Source organism: Humulus lupulus, chromosome 4 (assembly GCF_963169125.1).
Source record: "Humulus lupulus chromosome 4, drHumLupu1.1, whole genome shotgun sequence".
Lineage (NCBI taxonomy): Eukaryota > Viridiplantae > Streptophyta > Magnoliopsida > Rosales > Cannabaceae > Humulus > Humulus lupulus.
In genome coordinates, this window is record NC_084796.1 from 5,276,548 (window position 1) to 5,291,905 (window position 15,358).

Genomic DNA, 15,358 nt, shown 5'->3' on the forward strand with positions numbered 1-15,358 from the left:
ACGAGTCAAATTTCTGGTTCACTGATCACCATAGCGGTCCCGGGGTAACCGAGGCGCTACACCGCAGCCCTAGCTCGAAGAAGCAAGTGGAGTGATTTGTGCCTGCTGGGCGCTGCAGCCCTAGATGTAGGGTGCCGCGACCCTTGCTTAAAGAAAGGCTGGGGGCCGCGACACAAGGTGCCAGGGCCGCAGCCCTTGGGCAGTTTTGAGCTCGTTTGCGTGTTTTGACCCCAGGAACATGGTTTTAGGCCTCGGGACCATTCCAACTACCCGGATTGGTGGGGTTTGATGTCTTTGAGGCTAAGTTTTGGTTCCGGGATTGGTTTTAGAACTTTAATTCATTGGATCACCATTTGTGGTTGTGACTAGGTTATCACTAGAGGCTTGGAATCGGGATCGTGCTTGTGGCTCGTTTGTTGGTAACCTGTGCTTAGACCGAAGGTAAGAAAACTGCACCCCATATGTGACATGCATGGTTATTCTTGATGCATGTTGGATGTTTAAATGTGATGCATGTGATGCACAAGAAACATGTGATTAGGGCATGCCATGAATGATGAATATGAGATTGATCAGAGATTGAGTCTCTGTGTTTGTGCATGATCATAATTATGCTAGCAACTATTAAGTAAGCATGTTGAATGCCCTACTTTTGGATATTTAACATATGATATATGCCCGGTTGCATTGCTTACTTGTGCATGGCACTGACTCATTAGTCAGGGATTGGCAATGGTGTCAGTATTAACTGTGAAGCTGTAACTCATTAGTCAAGTTCGACAGTAGTATTGAGCACTAGTCACATATCATTGACTCATAAGTCAAGGATGGTTTTAGCATGTTTAATGCAAGCCAACAAAGATTAGATCTAATCAACATCTGCATTAAATGACTCAAAAGAGCATTAATGCCGGACCGACCTCAAGTTCGATGAAAACTAAGAGCGCTTGTCTAGCCAATAGGCTAGTCATTTAGAGCCAGAGCCAGAAAGGCTAAGGTGACCTACATGTCACATGGCTAGGAGGGTATGGGACCTCCACAGCGTGACTCATTAGTCACCTGTCCAGAGCGTGACTCATTAGTCACCTATCCTGAGTGTGGCTCATTAGTCACCTAACCAGAGCGTGACTCATTAGTCACCTATCCAGAGCATGGCTCATTAGTCACCTGATGGCTAGTGACTTACCCATCAGTCACTCATCTGTTTAAGCTAGTGACTACTCATTAGTCACTCATCTGATTAAAGTCATTGCAGGAAAGCCTAGGTAACGGTTTTGTTACACGGCTATGGGCACTGGGCCCTATAGTGACTTGCTTGTCAGTCACTCATTATGGTTTAACAGAACCTCAAAGTGGTATTCACTCATCTGTTCAGGGCTATAAGCTCTGTATGATCATTATGATCATCATTTTCATGGCTTTGGGTGCTGAGCCCCGTAGTGACTTGCTTGACGGTCACTCAGTATGGTTTACCAGAACCTCAAGTGTTAAATCACTCATCTGATTAGGATTGACTTGATAGTCATCCAATCAGGAGGGCAGGATTTCTTATCCTAGATTCCCCAGCATTATCAGAGTTTATTTGCATGCTTGAATAGAGCTATGTTTGCTAGGCATGCCAGATATGATTTGATATCATGATATGATTGTTCATGAGCATATTGAGTTTTCTTAATGGGCTTCGGCTCACGGGTGCTTTGTGGTGCAGGTAAAGGCAAAAGAAAGCTGGACCATCCTTGAGTTGGAGAGCTTAGGTGATGACGAGTACATATGCAACTGCTCGACCACCACACGACTGAGGTTTGAAAGAGGAACTAGGGTTAAACCCTGTTTTTCCGCTTAGATCGGCCTGTTGTAAATATTTTCTTGTAATAGACATTTAAATTATATTTTTGGGATCCCAATGTATACAGTAAACGTTCTAATGAAACTTTATACCTTAACCAAAAATTTTAATCCCTAAACCGCTAATCATACTTAGTTACACTATTTTGGCCAAATGACTCGATTAGCAAGTTTAGCACTGTTGCAATGTGCACCGTAATGGTCCCTGGGGTATTGGGGCGTTACAAGAGCCCTTGCCGAAGATTTGGGGGAGAGCATGAGACCTTCGTCTTCCTCTAAGTCTGCATACGAAAAATCTATGGCTTCAACTCCAAGAATCCCATCCATTGATCTTGTCTTCCTGATTGGATCCGAAGAGCTTAGTTCGATTTTCTTCCCTGATCCCTTCTTCCTTCGTTGATTTTTCGCCCTCCTTGCCATGGCAACAATGCAGCTGAGAGGAGAGAGAGAAATATATTTTTCTCCTTAATCAAGCCTTTAGAATTTAGACTTTAGAAATTATGCATTTTTTTATAATTTTTGAATGAAATAAAAAAGCTTGTAAAAAAACAATTGATATTTTTATTTGTAATTTTTTTAATCTTTTTTCTCGCAAGAAAAATTGTAAAAAAAAGTGTCAAAAATGGTATTTTTGAAAAACTTTTACCAAGGCCCATAAACGACCCAAAATCCATTTTCGGCTCACCCCAAACCGATCCCACCCAACCTCACCTGAAACCTGAAATTACCCAAAAATTTGAAGAAAAAAAAATTTGAGTGGGTTCGGTACCACATTTCCCCACTCGAAACCCGCTAAACCTGAACCCGATGCACCTAAAACATGAAAATCTAACCCGTGTTCACCCCTAATTATAATTTTTTGAACAATGTGTTTTGTCTCATTATTTGTTTAGATTTTGTGTTTTGAAAAATTACTTTTTAGACTCTGTATTTTTTAAAATAGTTCAAATAAACCTCTAAATCCGATTTTGATGATAAAAAAATTAAATATAACAACACAGTTGTTAGGCAGAATAGTTGTGCTTTTGTTCTTAGCTGTTAGTTTGGTAAATTATTTGTGATTTAGTTCAATTTTTTTTAATCGAATTTGTGTTTAGGGGTCTATTTGAACCATTTTACATAATACAGGGTCCAAAAAATAATTTGTCAAAACACAGGGTCCAAACAAGTAATGTGATAAAACACAGAGTCCAAAAAAATATAAACTCATATTTATATATTTTATTTTTACATGAGTTTAATTGACTTCATTGAAATAAATTTAAAAATTTCTTTAGAACATCGATAAATGGAAAATAACATTTTGACCCCTATATTTTTCCCGAATACGTAATCGACACATGTGTTTTATTAAATGACAATTCAGACCTTGTGTTTTATAAAATAAATCAAAATAGTATACCCTAGACCCATTTTTTGTTTAATATTTATCAATTATAAAATCGATTATTGGGTTGTTGGAGACGAGATGCATTCAGTACAATAGCAGAGAATCACTACAAAAAAAAGGTTCAATACCGAGAACATTATACCGACAACATGTCCTCGGTATAGACATTTCATATGTGCGGGACATTTTCGCGGTTCTGAATAGCTTTAGTTGCTATACCGAGAACCTATACCGAGAACATGTTCTCGGTATATGGTTTATAAATATCACCCTCAGCCGCGAAGCCCCTTCTCCTTCCTCTCTGGTTTCTCTGGGTTTTCTCCGTAACCTCCGCCTCCCTCCGCCGATTATAGCCATTTTCCTCCATAAACGCTCGGTTTTAAGCCCCAAAATTGCCAAGGGTGAAGGAATTTCTGTGTATTTGTTGAAGGTATGGTTTATTTATTCATTTTTTATATATATATATTTATGAAATTGTATAATGATATTTTCTAATTTTTGTTTGAAGGTTGGGTATTTGGTTTTTGTTGGACTATAGGGATTGCTAGCAAGATATTGAAGGCATTGGTAAGTTTTTTTTAATTTTTTCTGTATTTTTTTAATTTTTTTTCAATTTTTGAATAATTTATGTTTTTTTTATATAAATAATATAATATTAATTTTAATAAAAATCTGAAATAATTATATTAGATAGAATGTATTTAGTTTTAGGTTTTCAAAATAAGTATTAGTAAAAATGATATTAGGAATTAGAAAATTGTTAAATGATTAATTAGTATTTTTTTTAAATAAATTCTATGTTGTTTTGGTGAATTTTATGTGTATTAAACATATTAGTAAACATATTAAATATTTGAGTGTTAAATTGAAAATTTTGGTGGTAATGTTAGTATGTTGTTGTTGTCAATTTTAATTTTTTTGCTTATGTTAGTAGTAAAAATTCAGATTTTATGAATATTGATGATTAATTTGTTGTTGTTAATTTTTAGTAGAATTTTAATATTTTGGTTAGAAAATTGAATAATTAATAAAATTTAGACTAATAATTATAAATTATATAGTCGTTTAAAATGTATTTGTAATGCTCTCTGCATGATCTGGGTCTGGATATTTTTTATGTGTTATTTGCAGGATTTTAAATTTTGGGATATATGAAAATATAGTCGTTATGCTGCCGAATTTTTTATAGAATTGTAAAATTTAGAGATATTGTGAATATTAGTAGAAGTACTCAATAAAATTTCTAATTTAATAAATAGTGAATTGATAAGTAAAATAATATATTTTAAAATTAAGATTAAAAAAAATTAACATTAACATTATGCAACTAAATTTTAATAAAAATAAACATTAATTAAATAATTTAAGTAATAATTAAATCCTAAAGTAAATAAATAAATTTTAAACAAATTTTAGAAATTTTGTTTAAATTAATAAAACTATTCAATAAAGCATAAGTAAAATATGTAATTTAATAAATACTAAATTAATATGTAAAAATAATAATATTTGTTAGTTCTGATTAAATAAAATTAACAAATATATTATTAGAAAATCATTATTAAAATTAAATTTAAAATTAAAAAAATTAAATTTAATATTTGTTAGTTTTAATCATTATTAAAATTAAAATTAAAAAAATATGTTTTTAATAATATTTGTTAGTTGTTTTTAATTTTTCGGTATTTTTTTTAATTGTTTTTTCAATTTTTAAATAATTTATGTTTTTTTATATAAATAATATATTTTAAAATTAACATTAAAAAAAATTAACATTAACATTATGCAACTAAATTTTAATAAAAATAAACATTAATTAAATAATTTAAGTAGTAATTAAATCCTAAAGTAAATAAATAAATTTGATACAAATCTTAGAAATTTTGTTTAAATTAATAAAACTATTCAATAAAGCATAAGTATAATATGTAATTTAATAATATTTACACTGAAATATATTATAGTTAGATATCATAAAACAACATAATTAACTTCAAAGAGCATAAGACATTAAAAAAACATATTTAATTTTATTTGCTTTTTTCTTTGGTAATAAAAAATTATTACCAAAGATATAATAGTGTTATTATCACCTAGTGATAATATTATATTTTTTTAGTGTTCATCACAAGAGGCCTTAGACCCGTTTAGAGAGGGTGAGTCATTGAAGACTCTTACATTTGCCTCTCTCTGAATTAGGACACACACAAATTGATTGTAAGTTTGATGATTAGTGTTCCGTGCAGTGCTACATTCATACAATGTCGATCGACAAGAGCTGGATTAATTTGACAGATCGATTATCCGATGAGTATGAGGCTGGTGTGATGGATTTTCTCCAGAGAACTCGGCAGTGCGTTGACTCAAGAGGATTGGTGAAATGTCCGTGTAGGAGGTGTGTCAACGTTGAAGACCTTAAAAATAAATCTCATTGGAAAGTCGTCCAAGAAGTGCATCACAGAAATGTGTGGGACATCCCACTAGTTGAAGAACAAGCGGAGGATGTAGAAGTAGATGTTATGCACGACACTAGTTCCTCTAATTTCCAATTATTCGTTGATCTTGGACCGTTGCCACAAATCAGCTTTGAACGTACGGGGGCTCCATTACAATTTGTTGAGATAGATAATGTTGCAATTGAGGAGGAGAGGGAGGAGGAAATGGAAGAAGAAGAGGAGGAGGAGGAAGAGGAAGTGGAGGAGGAGGAGGAGGAGGAGGTTGAATATGAAGATGATGAAGAGGAAGATGAACACATAGAAACCGATGATGATAGTGAAGATTATTATAGTGATAATTAAGTGGTAATTTTATAATATGTTGAAGTAATTATTTTTAACAATAAATAATTTTATATTGTCATTTTTAACTGATAAATGTAATTTTAATATCGATTAATTTGACAGATATGGCTGATGTTATTGCTCAATCTCACGGGGGTGATGGTGGAGGATGCGATCCTCCACGTGGACCGTCAGATATCCCAGCTGATTGTGAACGAGGTAATACTTTACACATTGATATACTCCTTAAAATTTAACAATTAATCCACATTAATTTTAAAATATTGAATTTGCATACAATAGCGCCTCCAAGTAAACGTGGACGCCATAAGGGATTGAACACGCGGGAAAAAAGGGAACAGTTGGGGCGTCCTCTCCCTCTCGAGTGGGATGTGCGGGGGAGAACATATAAAGAGATCGGAGAGTACAGCTCAAATTTCTCAAGAGAGCTCGGATTACTTGTTCGAAAGTACACAGATCCGGACTGTCCTCAATGGTCAAAAGTACCAAATGCCTCGAAAGAAAGAATACTTGCACATTTGGAAGTAAGTAGTTTATGTATTTTTATGTTAATTCTCATTTTATGTTATATATGATATTTACTAATAAATGTTTGTAAATTAGGATGATTTGTTTGATATTGGGCGTACTAGATATGGAGAAGGGCATATGCCTGGGATCTTGAGAGGCATTGATACTTCGTGTGCTAAAAAGTATTCTGACTGGAAGTACGATATTAAAGAGCATTTAACGATTAATGGGCCACAAAATCGTTATGGTGGTTGCACGGATACGCAGTGGCAAAAAGCAATTGATTTTTTCCGACGCCCAGAAATTACGGTATTAATTTCTTGCTAAACTTAACTATCTTAATTAAATATATTACTAACGATAACTTTTTGCAGAAACGTTCTGTGGTCAACAAGGAAAATAGAAAGAAACTGAAAGAGCTTAGCTATGGAGGTTCTCAGTCAATCCCAGCCTTACGCTATAAAAAGGTTAGTTAATTAATTATTTTTTAGTTTATTTTTCTTATTTACGTTTAATTATTAATTTTATAAAAATATATGTACGTGACAGCGCAATTTAGAGACTGGGCAACTTGAGTCCATCCCGGATAGCTGGATGGATACTCACCATAAATCAGGCACAGGGTGGGTGACAGAGACAGCCAAAAATACTTGGGTACGTTAAGTTTTTTTAAACATTTTTCAAATTTTTAATTGTTTCAAAATTTTAATTACATTATACATTGTATCACAGGAGGAATTGCGTGCATACCGCGACACAGAGCAGACACAGGCAACTGATACTGAGAGTTCCACACCAGTTTCGAGTGCGCCTGAAGATGAAGACATATCTTTGGTACAAAATGTCTTCGGAAAACGACGGGGCCACCAGAAAGGATATGGACGTATCCTTAACATAAGGGACCGAACTCCATTTGATTTTCGTCCTTCACAAACTAGAGATGAAGAGTTGTCTGAGATGAGAGAGCGTCTTCGACAGTTAGAGGAGCATGTCCGGACTCATTGTATCACCCCGGGATCTCAATCTGCCCCATCACCACCTGATGATCCCGATGTTGGAGCACCGACTCAGTAGGACTTATGTATGAATTTTATTACAATTGACTATTACATTATCATGTTTAAGACAAGTTTTTATTTTGATTTAGCGAATATACTCTTATGTTTTTATTTATATCTTTAATATAAGTGTTTTAATTTTATTCTATTTTTTTTTATATTTAATTCTAAATAAATAAATAAATAAGGGAATAACAAATATAAAAAAAAATTGGGGACAAGTCTATACCGAGGACATTGTCCTCGGTATATACCACCAAGATGTCGGTATATACCAGTACGATGAGAAATTGGGGTTTGTTGTACCGAGGACATTTATTACTTTCTACCGAGGACATTATCCTCGGTAAAACTTATACCGAGAACATTTTTAATGTCGTCGGTATAAGTTTTGTTTTACCGACGCGGCTGTACCGATAACTTTCTACCGACGACATTGTCTCGGTAGAAGATATACCGAGGACATTCAGGCTTATACCGAGGACATTTGTTCTCGGTATAGGCCCTGATTTTTGTAGTGAATGTGTTCGATGAGCTATTTTGATCCATTTTGTAAAACACTGTATCTCAATTGTTATTTTACAAAACACAAGGATTGATAGCGTATTCAGAAAAAATATAGGGGCTAAATTTGTATTTTTTCTTTATTATATTTCTAAATTAAAAAATATATATTATGTTTTTTATTTTAATACTTACTTATTTCTTTGTCCCTTCAGTAATACTAAAATAATAATCAAATAATACAAAATATTTTATTAAATTCGATTCTAGTCAAAATTAGTTTTGATAAGTAATAATTTCATAATTAATTACATTTTTAATTAAAATAATGACATAACATAATTAATTAATTACATACCTGAATTTTAAAAAGGTTTTAACATATATATATATATATATATTAATGAATGAACACACTTTTTAAATAATCAAATGAAATCTTATAAGATATATTGGTTAAAGAAAAAGAGGAAAGAAAGAGAATAATCTTTAATTCTATATCTCCTATATGATCTATAACCGAATAAGCTAGATTCTCTCAAATTCAAACATTTATTATTTTTTAAAATTATCATATAATTAATTAACTAATCCATAATATTAATATATAACAAATCACAACTCCCTCACACAGTTAGTTTGTCTAGGAAGAAATTAATTAAGAAGAAAGAGATAAAAATATGTGTGGAGGAGAAGGTGAATACAGTGGAAGTGAATTAGGGTTAGAGTTGAAATATTAGCAGAAAACTATGTCGTTGTATTTTTTTCTTGTTTGGGTTGGTGTGGAATTTACTTTCAGGGAAAGGAGTTGTCAGATGCTTGGAATTGTGAAGATATGTCTCCAGCAGCAGTGGCAGTGGTCTCGGACATGGCTGGCGTTTCTTTCTACACATTTATGATGATTACGTTCTTGTACTCCATGCTGGTGACTTTTGAGATTATGATCAAAGCCAGGAATAACAAGAGGATCATCACAACAAGAACAAGAAGAAGAAGAAGAAGAAGAATTGATAGTAGTGATGAATTCAATGGTGGCCATCATGGGTGGGCTCTTCTACACATCTTCATTTGCTTGTGCTGTGTTTACTGCCATGCAAATAATCTCATGCATATATTGAAGCGCAACGCAATCCTACTTATGGATTACCCTGGCGGTCCTGAGATTTTTTTCATCTTTGGCATCATGATGTGCCTTGTTCTACCTGCCAGTGGTTTGTATAGATTGCACCATTATAGCCACAAATGTCTTGCACCACAAAAAGAAGAAGAAGAAGAAGAAGAATTCAACCACCAAGACTAGCTCCAATCCATTTATATGCATACCAATTGAATAGTTTTATATGTTACTACTTTTATGTTTTTCAAATATTATTACCTTTTCACATTTTTTTGTTTACAACATTTTAACCGACTAGTTCATTCTTCGTACGTATTAAACTCTTTATAGTAAGGCTGAGCATCGGTCGGTTTGGGTGGTTTTTTCATATTATTAAATTCAGAATTCAGTTTTCGGTCCGGATTGGTGCAATTCAAAAACCGACCGATCAAACTAATTAAAAAACAGAAACCGTTTTGGACCGCGGTTTGGTCGGTTAAACTAACCAAACTAAAGTTAAATTTTTTTTTTTAAAAAATTCCATAATTTTTTGAAAGTTTTAGTTAAAAAAAAAAACTAAAAATTTTGGATTGTTATAATCCATTTTGGTGCTTTTTAAAAACATAAATACATAGAACATAGTTACATTCACAAATTTAAAAGTTTGAAAATATAATTAAAAGTCCATATACATAACATAACCTATACATATTTTTAAGTTCTGTCGGTTTCGTTTCAAACCAGTCGGTCCACATGGATTTTTTAAACCGACCGAACAGGGACGGTTTACGCCGTTAACAATTTTTTCGGTGTTCGGTTTAATTGGTTTTGGTTTTTTCGGTGTTCGGAAGGTCGGTGTTCGGTTTACTTTATAGCTTTATTTTCATGCCTTCAACTTTGTTTTTGGAAGTTGTTATTATTCTCGATCAGTATAATCTTCTTCATAATATATATAACTGAATCTAATCAACTTCTGCAAAGTCCACTATTTGCTAGTTTATTTATTTCCAAAGATTGAAGCTTTAATTAACATATATAGCCATTGGAAAAAGTAGAGATAGGATTTTTATGGACTTGTTATTAGGTGTTGTTTTGCAAAGGACAAGACTAAGGTTCACACGTGCATATGGAAAAATTATTAATTTTTCACACTAGTTCATTCTAGGATAGTTGTTGAAAGATATTAGCTATAGGATAATTGAATGAGATTTTAAATAAATAAAAAATCTCAAAAAAATTCTTTTCGTTTTTCGAAATAGAAACTTTTAGGCTAAACTAAATCCAAATTCCATAAAGATTTTTTTTTGTTGATTAAATCTTACATTCTTGTGAGGTTAACAATTGAACGGCCATTTGTATGTTCATTCTAGTTCTTGAAGACTTTCAGGTACATTTATTTATATTTTTCTAAGGTAAAACTTTATATATATATATATATATGTTCAATCAATATATATATAAATATTTTCTCTCCAAATTATTGGTTTTAACTTTTTTTTATTTTTTTAATGTTAATTTTAACCGAATATTCTTATATTTAACGATAGTTTGTAACTTAAATTTAAATAAAATAAATAATTAAAAAAATAAAAATAAGATATTTTTGAGATATTTTACAATGATAATTATTTAAAAATTATAAATAATTAAACAAATTAAAATAGGATATTTTTTAGATATTTTACCATAATAATTATTTAAAAATAATAAATAATTAAATAAATTAAAATAGGATATTTTTTAGATATTATATAATGATAATTGTTTAAAAATAATAAAATCATATGTTTCTAACTTAAATAAAATTTAATTAAACTTAAACTCACTTATTAGAATAATAGCATATTAAGCATATAATATAATCTCATGTTAATTAGCAACAACTTGCTTTTTTTTAAAAACTAGCAAGAAACTTAAATTTAAAATTCGCGTATAATATTTAATTATACACTTTCTGTGGTTTTTTTTATAAAAAAATCTAAATAATGTATAAAGAAATTTATGTTTTGTGCAATGATTATTTTGACTTATTACTTCTTTGGACCCTTTAAATTTAAAACTAACTTTTAGAATTTGTGTTTTGTCAAAATCTTAAAAATAAGCATAGATAGGTCGATTCCCTACTGGAGTAGGCGTATATCCCAATTGTTATCCCCATTTCCTGGAAGGGCTTTGGGCCTTCGCCCTGGCCCGCGGTCAGGGGACCGACTCGGCATTCGAGCCTGGCCCAGGAACTCCAGATTGGGCCCGTTTGGAAGGGTCCGGGATGTCCCTCCGGGTTCATCTTCAGCTTGGAATGTCCCGGGGATGTCCGGGGCGCCTGGAACGTCGCGGCCTACGCGTCCCCGTCCCGGAGCCTGGAATGGTCCGGGCCCGAAGTAAATGTAGCAGGCCAAAGGTAAACGGACCTGGATCGCCTCCTCCCCAGTTGAAGGGCCAAGCGCCCAGGATCCTGAGACCGCCTCAGTTCGCGTGGGCATTGTCCCCCCACTTTTCGCCTGCAGAAAAGGCAGCATTGGGATTGTCCACTGAAGTGTCAGGACTGTGCAGCCAAGTACCCTGACCGGTCTTGTCTCCTGAATCGGCCTCGTGACTCGAAGTGATCAGAGCCAAAGCGCCGTTTTGTCGGGCGAAGGCTTGTGTCTCAGGTCAACTAATTGGGCCTTAGCTGGTTTGAATTTTGTGCATTGTATATCTTTTTGTATTGGGCCTTCACTAGAAAAGGCCCCTCTACACTTTCCTCTGATGGGCCTGGGTCGGATCCGGCCCAGACCCGATGACCCCCTCAGCTTATAAATATAAGCTGTAGAACAACATGAAAAAAAGAAAAAAGAAAAAGGGCAGAAACTCTGTCCAGATACAGTTAGAAAACTTCATTGTAAAAGCTTATTCTTGCTCTAATATATGGACTCGTGGACTAAGGCTAGTTAACGCCCCAACCACGTAAAAACCTCGTGTCGATTTCCCATTTTCCTTATTATTACTAGCAAATAGTATTCATTAATATAGTTGCCGAAAATCTCGGTTAACAGTTTGGTGCTTTCATTGAGAGCAGAAGGAAGCTAGCGCCAACGTCAGGCCTTTTACTGCGATGGTGAACACGCGTCACACCACCTTCGACCCTACCATCCCAGAGCAAGGTAACGGAGACCCGCTGCCTTCTCAGCACATTCCTCATGACCTGCCTGAAGACGTGCCCCCTCAGACATCTCACCAAGATGAGTCGCAAGACTACGAGGGCGAGGCAGAGTACGAAGTAGAAAACGAAGAAGAGTACTACGGGAGGAGAATGAGGGGGAGTATCACGATGAAGCCGCGGACCCCGGGGTCCCTCGCGACGATCAGCAAGACTCGGAGGTGACTAGACTGAGGCAGCAGATCCTGGATCAGGAAGCCAGGATGGCTGAGCAGGCGGAGGCGCACCGCCGGGTGCAAGAGTCCCTGCGAGTCCTGTAAGCACTGATGGCCGCGCAGGGTCCGGCAGCCAACCCCACAGCTGGCCCGCAACCAGAGACGCAACAACCCGCTCCCCAAGCGCAAGCCGGAGGCCCTAGGGGTGCCAGCCCGATCCGTCCCCCAGAGCCTTTTCCCGACACGGCTCCGAAAGTCCCGGACAAGGAGCGACGGACGACCGGGCTAAAGACCACCCCCGTCGAGAAAGCCGGGGCACGTTCCCGGCCGTTACCTAGGAAAGAGAAGGTGCGCCCTGTCCCGGGACGAGGCCGCCCAATCGATCCGCAGGGAGAACGGCCACGGAACGATCAGCCCCGGCACGCCCCAGGGGCGAACGGGCGGGAAAAGTCTTTGCACCCAAGTGCCTCGGTCAACAAGAACCGCCGGGACCGGTCTCGCCATGAGGATCGCCACGCTCTCAGCTCAGGAGACGACATTTCCCGGGTAGATCTACGTGACGGACTGAATGCCCGGAAAGAGCGGGCCCGCAAGGAAAAAATCCTTCCTCGAGACGGCGACCTCAGGAACGACATCAATGACAAGAGGAACGAGAGAAGCCCCCTGGATGATAACACGACCAAGAGGCTCATGGAGCAAATGGTCGCATTAAAAAAGGTCACTGACCACTTGGTCCGCAAGCAGGAAGGCGCGGATACTGACTCTAACGAAGAGGATAAAGAGCCATGCGCGAGGCACATCCTGGACGCCGTACTGCCCAAGGGGTTCAAGATGCCAAGCCTCACCGCATACACTGGAAGCACAGATCCTAGGGATCATCTGTCCCGGTACAACCGACTCATGACCGTGGCCCACGTCAGCGACGACGGCAAATGCCTCTGCTTGTCCATCACATTGGGCAGTCCCGCCGAAGAGTGGTGGAAAAGGCTTAAACCGGGGTCCATCCAAACATGGTCCGGGCTACAGTCGGCGTTCCGGAAGCAATTCGTGGCCGCCATGAGGGTGGACATGCAAATCAACGCCCTCGCCAATATTAAGCAACTACCCGCGGAGACGTTGAGAGCCTATATCCAGCGCTTCACTGAAGAAGCCTCCAAGACCAAGGTCGATGACGGACAGCGCCTGGTGGCACTGCAGTCTGGGATCCGGGCCGGGTCCCCACTCTGGGACGACATGCAGCGCAGTAAAGCCACCACTCTGGAAGAATTCATCAGAAGAGCCCAAGGATTCATCAACTGGGAGGAGGCTCAGATCCAGGCCTTCGGATGGCCGCCGGCTCCTCGCCCCATCCCTCAGACGATTCCGGGTGGTGCGGGGCAGTTCCATGCGCAGTACTACGCAACCCCCCCCCCCCCCATAGTCCCGGGGGCGGCCGTCGCGCCCGGTATCAGGTACACGCCTACGGTATACGGCCCTGCTGCTTCGGGATACGCCCCGGCCCCATCAACGCACTTCTCTGGTTATGGCGTCGCGCCGGCGGGGCAAGGTGCGGCCCCCATCGTAGCCCAGCAATCGCAGACCGGAGTAACCGAGGCAAGTGTGACTCCTTCCCGGGGGAAGCGGTCCGGCAAAGGCCAGAACCGGCCGGAGCTAGCCAAGAAAGGGAAGCGGGGATACGAGCCCCAATATTCAGAATACACCAACTTGGTAGACACCCGGGAAAAAATCTACCTGGCCACAGAAAGAGAAGTCCACTACCGGAAGCCTAGCCCCATGTTTAAGGGGGGAAGGAATCCCAGAGACAACAGCAAACGGTGTGCCTATCACAAAGATGTGGGCCACACCACCGACGAGTGTCGACAGCTCAAAGATGAGATTGAGAACCTCATCAAGCTGGGACACCTCCATCAGTGGGTAAGAATGCCCGGGGGCGTCCCGGGCGTGTCAGCAATCCCCGGACAGTCCACAGCGCCGGTGACGACTCGTGCGTACCCGCCCCAGGGAGGGTATGCACCAGGACCCCCGGCGCAGGCCCCTCAGGGGATCGTCGCCGCGCAGGCCCCCGGCCCCGGAATGCCCTACCCTTCCGGAGCGGCTCCCCCTCGAGTGGAAGGGCACGTGGCGACCATATCGGGCGGACCCCACCTAGGAGGACCTTCAAAGAATGACCAAAAGCGCTATCTGAGCGAGCTGGACCACGACCAAGAAGTTTGCGCCCTTGTCCAAGTCCCGGCTCAGCGCCCTAAACTGATGAACCTCCCCATCACGTTCACGGAGGACGACGCCCGCAACGTCTTTTCCCGCACCACGACCAGCTGGTCGTAGATGCCCAAATTGCCAACAAGCTGGTATCCCGCGTGTTGGTGGATGACGGAAGCTCCGTCAACTTGCTGTTCAAACCTGCATTTGCCGCCATTGGCCTGACGGAGGTCGATTTGGCGTCCTGCCCGACCCAAATCTACGGCTTCAACGGAGACGCGCTCCTCCCCATGGGAAAGGTCCAGCTGTCGGTGACACTGGGGGATGAGTTGCAGCACTCGTTCAAGTTCCGCACCTTTGTTGTAGTGGATTGCACAACCGCTTACAACGTCATCTTTGGCCGGCCCGCCCTAGTCGAGTTCGGGGCCATAACCTCCATCCGCCATCTATGCATGAAGTTCCCGTGCAGCAACGGAGGAATAGAGACTGTCCGCGGAGACAAAATAAGCGCTCGGAAGTGTTACCACATCTCTGCCCGTCCCGTTTGTATGGTCTGGGAGGAGCCCGTCGAGCCTGCCCTCCGCCCGGTCGAGCGAGTGGTCCA

At 38.8% G+C, this 15,358-nt stretch overlaps 1 protein-coding gene across 1 annotated transcript; it reads left to right on the forward strand.

The window, feature by feature from the left end:
• The first annotated feature begins 6,358 nt into the window (after positions 1 to 6,358).
• LOC133828789 (uncharacterized) lies at positions 6,359 to 7,669 on the forward strand. Its single transcript, XM_062258890.1, has 5 exons — positions 6,359 to 6,560; positions 6,640 to 6,855; positions 6,921 to 7,013; positions 7,096 to 7,200; positions 7,279 to 7,669. Exons 2-5 carry the CDS (start codon positions 6,685 to 6,687, stop codon positions 7,618 to 7,620), a joined length of 711 nt encoding a protein of 236 aa, XP_062114874.1. The 5' UTR covers positions 6,359 to 6,560; positions 6,640 to 6,684; the 3' UTR covers positions 7,621 to 7,669.
• The last annotated feature ends 7,689 nt before the right edge of the window (positions 7,670 to 15,358 follow it).